The following is a 12,490-nucleotide window of genomic DNA, read 5'->3' as shown; positions in this document are numbered from 1 at the left end:
CTCTGCAGACCACCCTAAGCCCAAAATATTAACTATAACATTTATTAAATTTGTGTTGGTGAGATTTGGCTAGGTCACCAGAGCAGTAAACAGTAAAATAAATTTAAGACAGCTAGCATATAAACAAGTTTGCATGTTAAGCAGCAGACTACTTCATACTGACTGCAGTGAAAAAGAAAGCGAAGACGCAGTGTCCACAGAGTATCTGATGTACCATAAATTTGCACCCATGCTTTACCTGGAGGTAACTTATTTATAAAATCATAAAATCATCATAAAATACCAAAACAGTTCAGGCAACATTATCTTCTTGTGTGTATGTTTGATTTCTTCTCTGCCAAATTTGTCTTCAAAATTAAATTGCCTCTACACCTTCTCAAATAAAGACCCCTTCTTTCTTATACCAATCCTGTCACATCTATACAAATGAAAAATTGAGAGAATGAGGTGGACTATGTAAAAACACAATTCTTTTCACCAATCATATTTTGGGTAAATCTCTTCCGTATTCGTCCCCAGTTCTAGTCTTCTCTATGTTAAGCTACAGCACCAACATTGAATAGAATTAAATGCTGTTTCTCCGTTTTCTTTATAAAGTGCCATGCATGCCCAAGAGTGCAACATACAAGTATTAATGACCTTGGTAATTAATTTTCATTGAGGGATTCAGAAAAGATAAAGTGTTGAATAGGTACTAAAAGGAGGTACCTTAACAAAGTCAAGGACAGCTTCTCTCTGGATCTGTTTTGTTCTCATCCTCTCCTCCTCGTACTGAAGCGCTGCTAGCTGGGCCTCCCGACGGGTACGCTCTATGTGTCTGCGGTGCAGCTCGGGATCTGTATTAGGCACCTGGAACAAAACAGTGCACCAGGCTGTAAAGACAGAGCTACACAGGATAAAACAGATGGGTTATGGAGAAACAGTCCATGTCTTACAGCTAACCTACGTTTGGTTTTGCATCAAACTCATCCAAAAGAATAAAATAGTAGAGTTCAATGTGTTACCTGACTGTGGTGACTTGATAGAGAGAGGAAGTAAGGTGAATCAGCCAGGGGTCTGACAAATGGAAAAACAGAGAGTAAGTATACTTTTTATCTCAAATATAAACAAATTTTCATACATGAGTTGTCAGCGACACACAAGTATCTCATCAAATCAGAAGAGTAACTGCTTAGTAAACAAAGCTGTTAAACCAACTGCTGCGATAACGATTTAACTCATTGTGCATGACAGATTTTGTGCAGTCATTTCTATCTCTTCTCCTGAATTGTGATAAAATTTTTCTACAGCTCAAGATGTACCAATGGGATTGTACATTTGGCCTATTACATTGAGATACCCAGTACTTTATACCCGTTCTCTAAGAGCTGGTTAAGTAACCAATCCAGGAACTTTTCAGATGATCCTCATTTAGAGGAGCAACTGGCTACTGGTTATTTAGGGAGGGGGAACAAAAAAAAAAAAAATTAATCAGTAGAAACTATATGTTTCTTTTCCCTACCTCTCTGTCCTGTCCACATAACTCCTTAGTACTTGGTGACGCTCTCTGTCCTGCATCAAATTTAGAGTTTCAGGTCTTCGTAATTCATCAGTATCCCTGCGGGTAAACACCAGGTGGAAGAGGGATTGGCCACTGATGCATATAAACTACTGTCAGATGAATTCTTCTCTAGATTACAGCTGGTTTTGTAAGAGTAATTGCCTAGACAATTAGCTTCAGATAACCACAAAGGTGAAATTTAGGATGACTAAAGAAATCACATTGTGATATCAAGTCAGATCACAATTACTGCTGTTCATAATCAAATAACTGTAACTTGCTTAACAATGGTTTCAAAATACACAAAGACTCTCTCTCTTAGGACTATGTTCTGGTTATTGTGGCCCTTATTCTGCTCTGGAAAGAACAGAATTATTTTTAAACATCCTCTGATATTTTCAGAACGAATCTGCTCACTTCAGCAATCAAGTGATGACTTTCTGTCAGTGATACAAGCCATCAAAGTCAGAAATAACCGATCTGTCTCTTATCCATCATATCAACAATAAAAGAGAAATTTTGCAGTCAGTTCTTTGCTAGAAGGCAGCTGCTAGCACTGAAACAATTCCCAAGGTCTACAGTCCACAGCATGTTCCCTGCCACGTTGCTTCCTAGAAAGAAAGTTGATGGAGACTGAGTAGCTTACTCTTGACAGCCTGGACTCTGCAACCTTCACTCCTGGGGCAACTATGGAATAGAGACACTTTCCAATGCGCTTCCAAAAAATGTTCAGTCATGCTGCCTGTGTGTAGACTTATTACCTATTCTTCACGGAGACACTTAAGAGATGTGGAAGACCCATACGCTACAGGTCTCCTCTGTTACTTGAATTAGCACTGATGCACATGACAAATCCATGACTGTGCTGTTTTGAACAGACAGGACTGGGTTCAACTGAGTGCCAAGAAGTGTATTCAGACCAGAGTACACACAGCTTTGTTGCATCAGGAATGCACCACAGTCTGTCCAGAGGCACAAACTGTGTTTACTGAATTGAATCAACTAATGTAAGTACTCTTGAGATGAACTCTGCATTACATTCAACTCTAAGAGTTTTAATAGCTCCAGCATGCTGAAGAAAAAAAACAACAGAGGCTGCCTGCCAAGGCATTTGCACAGAATTATTGTGGAAGCAGTTTACAGCTTGGGGTTGCCACAAATGAAATATTTGACTAATACAAGCTTAAAATACAAAAAGTTACTCATTGTCATATGGCTATTTTTCCACAATTTTGAAGGCAACAACAACAGTATGACCTGTTTTTAGTGCCTCATTAAGAATTTCACTCTGCTGCAGCATAATATGAATAAACTACAATTCATTTAGATCGTTGATTAACTACTTCCGCATGAAGATCCACTGCCATCCTTAAGTTAAATTTTGAGAGCATTGGATACAATTTCCTTTATCATTAAAATCTGTCTGTGTAAACAGCAGCTCTCTCCTGGCTAACTAGCCTTCTCTTGTCTTATTTCCTTCAGATATACTATGGAATCCAGTGTTTGTGAAGTCTAACTGTTTCCATGTTGACCACAAATATTCAAATAGAAAAACAAACAAAAAAAATCAGTCTTTCAAACCATGAGCACTCACTTTATTTGGGGAGAACACGTCAGACTGCTGTATTATTTTATGCCTTACCTGTAGACCCTACAGGATAAAGAATGCTGATATATGCTAAAGGAGTTACCCTCCTTTATATCAGTACAGTTACTGTATCTGCACATTTACTGCACATTTCAAAATGCCTATTAAAATGTTGCCATAACTCTGGAAAAATTTACACGCTATTCTTGATTTCATTTTCTCTTTCAACACCATTTTAGAATGCCATTAAAAATTAATTTCTACTGACAGTGTAAGTAATGACATACTTATGGCTAGCACTTTTTTTTTTTTTTTTTACATTTCTAGTACAGTTGAGCTCGTTTTCCAGTGAGTGCTTGCACATTCACTTTCACTCCACAGAATACTGGAATGCTTCAATAGCATATTAAAGGTTCTATCAATTTTGATTTTAGTTTCATTAGCAAGAAGCTATACATTTGCTTATCTTCTGTTCTTTTACCCAGACACCCAAAAATCTCTTTTCAAACCTAACCACCTCATTTATATTCTGTCCAACTCTGACCCATATTTTATGGATAAGCATTCCCTCCAATAAGCCAAGCAATCATTAAAGAGTATGCACATAATTCAAAAAGTCTACTTTGTTCAACTAAGCAACCTGTTTTCAGCATTGATGCCTACTCTATCCCTTCTTCCCGTGATGTAAGCTCATGATTATGGCATAGAAAAGCACAATTAAATTAAACCTGCACAGTACTACAGGTACCAAGAGTCCACCAAGAATGTGACCTCCTAGCACATCAGATACTCCACAGTACTCTCTTTATGCTTCCCCTAAACCTGCAGTACATTTATCCCTCCTGTCCTTTCTGTAATATAGCTTAAGTAAACTATTTCATCAAAGCACAAATTAAATAAGAAAAGCAGATATTAAATCAGTTTAAAAGTATACACTTTAATAATTTGGCAGATTTCTTTAACCAACCGATTTAAAGCCAAGCTTTTTGGTCACTGCCATTATTAGAATGCAAATTCCTAATCTGGCACAGTAACTTATATAAAGTGCCATGCACATTTCTGGTGAAGCAACAGAAAACAATGTCATTTTCTAAACACATTCAGTAAATATGCGCTCTGCATTCATCATGAAACTTTGGATAAAGTTACTGTTACCACATATTCTTACCTGTTTTGATGTAAATATCGTCTTGTATCCTCTGTTCTCTGAAATTCTCTGATGGATACAGGCTTTACTGGTGAGCCCTAAGCAAAATAACACAGAAGACTGTTAGCAACTTATTCAGAATACTGTACATCAATATCAAAGAATCTCTTTGTAGAGCAACATTTGTAACTACTGGTATTCAAAATACCTGACAAAGAACCACAAAAGACAACTCAGGGATGTTAATTTCCAACTAGGCAAGCTCACTTTTATTTTTTCCCCATGATTTAAAGAAACTTTAGTTTCAACATTAAATACGCCTACTGATAAATTTAAGAGTTTAAAAACCTCCATTATTAAGAATCATGCAGAGAAGTAAATGTAGGTAAAAGATAATTAATGTCACTAGAAGAAATGTAGAGTTAAGCTCCAAAGAATGTATATACAAGTGTACAGCAATGCAGTGTGGACTCTCAGAAATAGAGGATACAATAGCTGAAGCTCTCTTATGATGCCCTAAAGACAGGTCACAGAGAGACTAAGAAAGAAACACATGGGATGAATAAGAACACCTTAGGCTTAATTTGAGCTATGAAATAATTTAACCCATTGGGAACAGAGACATACTGACCTTGGTGTTATTTTAAAACTTTTACTGATACCCATTAATGTAGGAAGACGGAAACTTTTCAAGATTAACTTGCCAATTTTCACTCATACCTGTATGTATGTTGCTATATTGCATACAGTTAGCCTTCCTAAGTAGTAGAATATTTTGGATTATCTTTTTAGAGAAACTACTGCTTCAGTTAAAAGCAAACAGTTTAATTTTTATGAATAGATAGATCCCTATGAATAGCTTTTTTGATGTTGATCAATGTCTTTTCACTATTTACAGCAGAGAGTCCTTGGGTTGTACTGCCAATAGTTGCCTTTTCTGAGTTTTGCTCTTGTGTCTATGCTTCAAGTGGCATCAGCTTTTGTGATTTGATATTGAATTTATGAGATTTGCAAAATGAATGCACCTTTCAGATATCTGTGTCACTGATTTTAAACACAGTAAACAGTAATATAAAGTGGACAAAATAGGGACTAGGCTTCTACATGAATACTGAAGATCCACTTTTTTTTTTCTTTCTTCAAAGAGCAAATATCTTTCTGCTTCAAAACACACAAAACTTTGAAAGGACACTTTTGAATCGTAGCACAATAGGTACCGTTTAAGCATATCAACCACAAAGATTTTCTCAGACAGGTTATTCATGTAGTATGTACAGTGAGCCACTGAACTGTGTAGCTGTGTACATAGGTATTAATTAAGACTGATAGAACACAGAAGAAAACATTATGTGGCTGAAAATCTGTTTCTATAGGTTCGATTTCTGAGGACACTTTCCAGAAGTGTACCGTCCAAACGACTTAACAGGGAACAGTTTTCTCCATGTGTTCACAGCAGTGGCTGCTACAACTGGAACAAAGGCGTCTTCCAGTTTTGGCCATTCATACAATTTCAAAGCAACTCCAGTTGCACACTAATCCTTGTGCAGCTAGAAAGCAATGAAATGACATGAGCTAAAGAAAAGTGACAGTACCTTTACTGGACTCATTGCCCTTGTCTGCGCCAGGACATCATTTGGATACAGTAAGCAATCAATTAAAGGAGCTATTACTAGCATAGTATATTCTGAATGCTGTCAAAAAATATGTGAAAACAAACTTCATCCATAAGTTGCAGGGAAATGGGTGCACACATCCTGACTCTCAGGAATTACAGTGCAGTTACTGTTACTGAGATTTCTAAAATGCAGCATTCCAGTGCAAGTATTACATACCAGCTCAAACAAAGATACTCAAGAACAAAAATGAAAAAGATACTGTTTAGACTTGTTGGGAAAAAAGAAGAGAGGCTAGTTTGCCCCCCTCCCCCCCCTTTTTTCTGTGACAGGAGAAAACAGGGCAATGTCCAGAGCTACTCATGTCTGTTTCTAGACATTTGTAAAAAGCTGCCTGGAGAACCTTCTAACCTGTCTAACCTTACTTATTGTTCATTTAACTGTATACTTCTACTGACTGAGAACAGTTTCATGTCAGGTTTATCTGAAACTACAGATGATGTTTTTTGTTCAGAAAGGACTATATGGACTATATACATATCCAAGTCCGTACCTGTGGGTTCAAGCCTTGCTCAACAGTAAGAGAGAAAGAAATTGTTTGCTGCAAATAGTAGGCTTTCTGAAAAGTCTGAATATTTAAGTTAGTCTAAACTTAAAATGGATGCTCAAGACAGTGGGTTTCCTGGCAAATAACTTATAATCAACATGAACAGCCGAATTCATGGAGTTGCAAAATTCCTGTACTAAATCTTTATGCTGATAACAATCAACGTTTTTCCCTTGAGAAAGCTGGTATATATTCAGTACTACCAAGTAAAGGTTAACAATTTTCTAGATATCACCAATTACCAGTTGGAAGCATCAACTTCAGTGTTTTCTGAAAAGAGCACTCCTTTGGAAAAACCATTTACTTCACACATGCCTAAAGCACGAGCTTGCAAGAACCCACACGACAGGAAAACAGTGTGGCTGCCTTAAACTTATTCCACATATCCCAAAGGACACTTGGGAGCAGCTTAACACTCCAGCTTTGACCCTCCACAAAGCACAACACTGTGTTCTTCCCCCAGATCAGACTTTTTTTTTTTTTTAAACAAAGAAAACCTCTGAGGACAAGAAGCATTAATACCATCACAAAGGCTTTCCTGGGGCATATAAATTTATCTAATTTAAGTAAAAGCACCACCTCATTAGAGATTCGCCGCTGGTCAATATATGCCATGAATTGTGAGCTGAGGCTGTCTGACTCCATGCACTTGGGTTGCCTCACCTCTTCCTCCTCCTCTTCTGTGGCACAGCTATCGATATAGTCGATCTGATCGAGATCGTGTTCCACTTGACATACATACACAAAGAAAACACCCATAATTAGATAATCAACAGGAGAGGAAAAAAACAACACAAAAGCATTGTCAGGAACTAAGGCCCTAACTGTTTTTCTTCCGTCTGGGAAAGCTCAGCCTGAAAGCTCTTGAATTTTGCCTAGCCCACTAACATTTGTTAAACATCAGCTTTTGAAATAATGATAAAAGTAATACTTTTTACAAAGCAATGAGAAACATGTATCAAGCACATAGTTTTAAATTGCTGGCTGCAGATACTTCTGCAGTGACTGAAAAATTAAAGTAAATACTGTGGTTTTTTTCCAATACCCAAAGTTATCTATCAAAACTTATCAACTAACACCAAGACTGTACAATGATTTGTGTACATTTTGAATCATTTCTCTTGGTTCTAATTAATCTCTGTCAGAAAAATTAGAATGGACATGACATACTTCTACTATTTTTTTTACTACAACAACAAAACAGAGGGCAGCATGTCCAAGTTATCTGGATGCAAATGCAATAAATATAAAAAGTGTATGTGGAAATAACGAAGGACAGTACAGAAAGCAACAAACCCCCTCTAAAACAATATAAAAGCATCTACAGTTTTATTTTAAAAAGAGAAATGTAAAAAGAAATTAGGAACCACTGAAATGAGAGCAAGAAACAGCAGTTTGGCCAGTATTGATTTTCCCTTGTGTGGGCAATATTATGTAGGGCAATTTTTTCACTTGTCACTGCTTTTACACATTCCGCCCAGGATTCTGAGAGTCATGACATTGAGCAAACTATGCTGGTGAAAAATACTGTGCTGGGGATGCAGGGGAAAGCATAAGCTCCCTTTCTGAGCACTAGAGCTTTCTTTCTTAAAACTCCCCCAAATTTGCTCCAGACTCTCTTGCAGACATTCTTTTTCTACTCCCCCGCCCCTTTCCTGCTTGTCTAAAACAGACTTCTCTTTGCCTCACCACACAATCTAGCAACTGTTACTGCCAAAGCCACCTCCTCTGCTACTACAACCATCCAAAACAGCATTCCTATATACTTTGGCTTCATTAAATCTCCATCTCAGTTTCAAATCTTAAAAAAACCCCAACAAGACAAACCAAAACAAAAACACCCTTCTTTCCAGCCTTGCTTATTAAATAATAATAATAATAATAATAATAATAATAATAATAATAATAATAATAATAATAATAATAATACAGTAGAGGGTGAAAGACATTAGTATCTGTGTTAGGAACACAAAATCGGAAAGGATCTCCTGGATCACAGACAGCCACATGCTACGACTTGTGCCCCCCTCAGATACTCTTACTCATGAACTGACCGTGCTCCATCTTAAAAGACTAGTGAGGCATACAAAACCCAAAGAACAAAATAAAGTTAGTTTTAGAGGCAGAGCTGGCAGCACTACCTGTTATTAAGGCTGCTCACAGCTTCCCATAACACCATGTCTGCAATTCTTCTAACTTTGCCAGAATTTAACTGTTTGAACTGAATTTTTTGTCCGTTAATGTGTAAAAGTGAGTCAATCAAAAAGTTTCAGATATTTCTAGAAGGTGGCAAAGAAAACAAAATATTGTGGCAGAGAAGAATAAGACCAAGAAAAGAAGATGGCAAAAGATGAAGAGGGGGATGAGGAGGGAAGGAGGAGGGAAGAAGGAAGAAAAAGTGGGAGCTGGGCATGGAAGATTAAAACTAGCTGGTAAGAGTGAGACTCAGATAGGGAATATAAACTGGAGCCCATTAGGGGAAATGGAAAACATGGAGCACCTGAGAAAGAAGAAAAATTAATCAAAGTATATGGGGATGAGATCTAATAATCAGTAGTGCAAAAAAATGGAGAAGAGGGAATGACTGAAAAAAACAAACCTGGAAGAATGCTAAAATTGGAACACATAAACAAGAAGAGGACTGAACTGTGAGCCAGTGTTAGCAGCGGATTATTGCAAGTTAAAATTGAGGACTGCAGAGATCAAGAAACATGGGAAGCGCTGTCACCTCTTGAAGAAATATGAAGGTGCTACTGTGAGACTGCAGGACAACAAACTGAGAAGGTGCAAAAAAGCAATGTCACTCACAAACACCTGTCCCTCCTAGATGGCTTGCATGTTTGGATTAAAACCCAAGACTGCTGAACGAGGCACTTTTGCTACTTGGAAATAAGAAATTCCCTGACAAAATTGGTCATCCCATTCCGACAGCAGTTGGCAAGAGCACTGACAGTTTACTACTGCTGTAAATTTTCCCCAGTAGCTCAAGCAGCAAAACTCCATGCACCAAAATTCAAGATTCAAAATACTGTTGAAGCATTTGGAGACTCTAACGTAGCACATATGCAGAAGCTGACAATGTTTCCCAGATAATCCTAATTCTGATGCTATTTGATTTTGCCTTGTAACATCCTTAATACAAAAGTGTTTTTACACTGTTTACACAACTGTGGTTTTGTGTAATTCCACCTAGACTTTTCTCTTTTCCCTCTTTAGACAACCTACTAATTATAGCAAATATTCTGGAACTTTAATAACGATGACAATAAATATTGTTAGTCAAAGATCACTATTTACCTCCACCATTTGTTACGACTGTGCTCCCTCGGTTTTCTTGATACTGACTTTCTCTTCGCAGTCTCTGTTCTTTAGTGATCTCTGCCACACGTAAAGGGAGATCTGAGAACTCATCTGTTGGCTTTAGAAAACAAACAGTGAAGTCAAGAAACATTTTTCCTCAGAAACATCATCTTGTAAGCTACTACCTCTTGATTTGTGTTTTTACTTCAGCTGTCCTGTTTTGCACCTACAAAACACTAACTTAAAGAAAAATACAGCTATAGAGTATTGTTTTTAAAAAACATATATTTAAGCTTTCTTAAAAAAACAGCTTGCCTACAGTTTCGTTTGCAATATCTGCAAGTGCTTGAAAACATCCCAGGATGGGAACTCCTAGAACCCTCTCAAAAACCAAGCTAGGAGTGCGAGCAGGCGTACGGAGTATAGCTCACTGAAACACTTTAGGTCTTGGCTACTGCCTTTTCTAGTTGTCCCAAGAGAAAAAGGGAGCTTCTTCCTTGGAAGAATAATTGACAGTCTCCTTGCTAAGAGATCCCATTTTCCTGCTTCTAAATGGCAAACAGATTTTATTTTTAACATTTGAAACAAGCTGCAAAGAAAGAAGATGAAATTTCCATCTCATTTTTGAAGTTTAATTTTCATGTTCAGATTTATTTTATTCAAACAACTACTCGTGAGTAATTGTAGTTAACTCAACATTGTAATGATACAGTTATAAGCTTTTTTACAATGAGGAACCCCCTTTTTCTCATCTTTTATGCTCCAGTAAATTCTTTTGTCATGCACTGTTTTATACGTTTCTCTTATTATTTCCAACTTTGTGTCCATCCCATATAAAATTATGCTTGTTTTTCTCCAATAAAACAACAAATAATTTTGGGTCAAGGCAACCTGCACACTAGCATATACTCGTTACCTATTGAGTACGCTTCCAGATGTATACTTACTACTTCTCTTTCCTGTACAATACTGCACTCAACAAAAATAAAGCTGCAACACTTACTTCGTTCCCTGACCATCTTTTGTCTCCGCTGTCCACACTATTGAAGCCAGAATCAAGTGCTCCATACGGCCGGCCAGCATAGAGTTCCTCATGGCTGTCAAACACACAGTTTTAGTTACTGGAATATAAACACCACCAAAAGCTTCTCAGCTATTACAGAACAAAAGCAGAATAAGCTACCAAGCACAGTTGCAGCGTGTTCACAAGCTCAGCATATTAGAAAGCGTCGTACTGCATTTGCCACGTAGGACAAGAGGCACGTGCTTACAACTACAAACATACTCGTCAGTCAGCTGTCCACCTGCCACTGCCTCGCGTTTTAAGAGCTAAACTGATCCAAAGTACATATCCATACTTCAAACATTTCCCACGCTGAAATTATAACAAAGACAACTGCGAAGTGGTCTCTTATTTCACTGTTTAACAAGTCAAACTTTCATTTTCCACTACTCATATGTTTTGGTTGAAAAACACTGTCCCACAAACTTTTTCATAAGTAAGCATAAGCCCATGCAAAATTACTAAAAATACAGGTATATCAGAATATACTTCTAGACAAAAGTACGCAGAACGCATTACATAACTATCTTCTGTATCATAATTACCTACTTAAGAAACTGTGCAGTAAGCTGGACAGTATTTCAAATACTTTGTAATATAATAAATATAGAAGTACAGTTTTCATCTACAAAGCCTAACTTTGTCAATGACATGTCTAGACAAAGGCATTAGACATGTGCCAGTGTTACAATACACATATCCAAGCAGCCATACAGTTCTCTCAATTTCTGGGCTCAGAAACTATGTAATTCAGCAGTACAGCCATCACAGATGTCAAGTCTGGCAACTGCTGCAGATAGCTACAGTAAAAGAGACAATGGGACTTGTCTGATCCACTGCAGATGGCATTTCACAATGGCTCAACTGTCCTACTGGCACTCGATGCCCCAGGGAGAACTGCAGCAGTAATTACTACATAACACAGAAGGAAGAACGAATTTCAGGAAGCTAATTGCTTCACCCCATCATAATTAAATTGCAGGTCATTTTCTCACTGGTATTACTCTCAAATTGTTGCTCCCTCTAAAATCCCTCTTTCAGGAAATACTTATTTTCAAATTACTATTATTGTTATTATTATTATTTATGTAGCATGTCCCATGTGCATGCATGGGACTGTGTAGAACAGTGACAGACTATTACCCTGGGCTATTTTAATTTTCAGATAGACATAAAATAGCAAAGAACTAAGAGGAGGGATGGAGGGCTAGAGATGAGAAATGTTAGGCTAAACGTCTGCTTTTATGCAGATCTAGATTCTGCAGACGTACACCAAAAGACAAGCTCTTGTATCTGCATGGAGTTTTGATTAACTCAAAAGAGTTCCACCTTTATGGCCCCTGTATTTGAACAGAAAGATCATCGGCATAATCAACCCCTAGCAAGAAGTAAGGGGAAAGGAAAAACAACTCCCTTCTTTTGGGTGGGGAAGAAAAAAGACCATGAAATCGCCCAGTGCAGTTAAAGAACTATTAACTTGAATCACTTACAATAGAACCATACTTATGCCAACAGTTCACAGTACTTAAACACTGGATTTAAAACATGGGTCAGAGAAAAGAAAAATCCATCTGCAGTATAATTCCATTTTAAATACACCAATATTTTCAGAATCTCTTGAAAACCCTGTTC

At 37.4% G+C, this 12,490-nt stretch overlaps 1 protein-coding gene across 17 annotated transcripts in view; it reads right to left on the bottom strand.

Moving 5' to 3' along the window:
- The window catches only part of LRCH3 (leucine rich repeats and calponin homology domain containing 3), a 71,320-nt gene that overhangs the window by 22,514 nt on the left and 36,316 nt on the right, over positions 1-12,490 (bottom strand). For 11 of the 17 annotated variants that reach the window (XM_076341168.1, XM_076341160.1, XM_076341157.1 and 8 more), the window contains exons 7-13: positions 10,799-10,892; positions 9,793-9,913; positions 7,075-7,223; positions 4,297-4,373; positions 1,502-1,597; positions 1,005-1,056; positions 709-849 (exon numbers count right to left, since the gene is read on the bottom strand). In XM_076341168.1, the coding sequence (XP_076197283.1) occupies positions 709-849; positions 1,005-1,056; positions 1,502-1,597; positions 4,297-4,373; positions 7,075-7,223; positions 9,793-9,913; positions 10,799-10,892 (730 nt within the window). The remainder of the gene's footprint in view (positions 1-708; positions 850-1,004; positions 1,057-1,501; positions 1,598-4,296; positions 4,374-7,074; positions 7,224-9,792; positions 9,914-10,798; positions 10,893-12,490) is intronic. The other 6 variants (XM_076341169.1, XM_076341171.1, XM_076341166.1 and 3 more) reach the window with 2 other exon arrangements.

This window comes from Aptenodytes patagonicus, chromosome 6 (genome assembly GCF_965638725.1).
Source record: "Aptenodytes patagonicus chromosome 6, bAptPat1.pri.cur, whole genome shotgun sequence".
Classification (NCBI taxonomy): Eukaryota; Metazoa; Chordata; class Aves; order Sphenisciformes; family Spheniscidae; genus Aptenodytes; species Aptenodytes patagonicus.
Note: the sequence above shows the minus strand (reverse complement) of the source record. Positions and strands in the feature narration are given on the sequence as shown.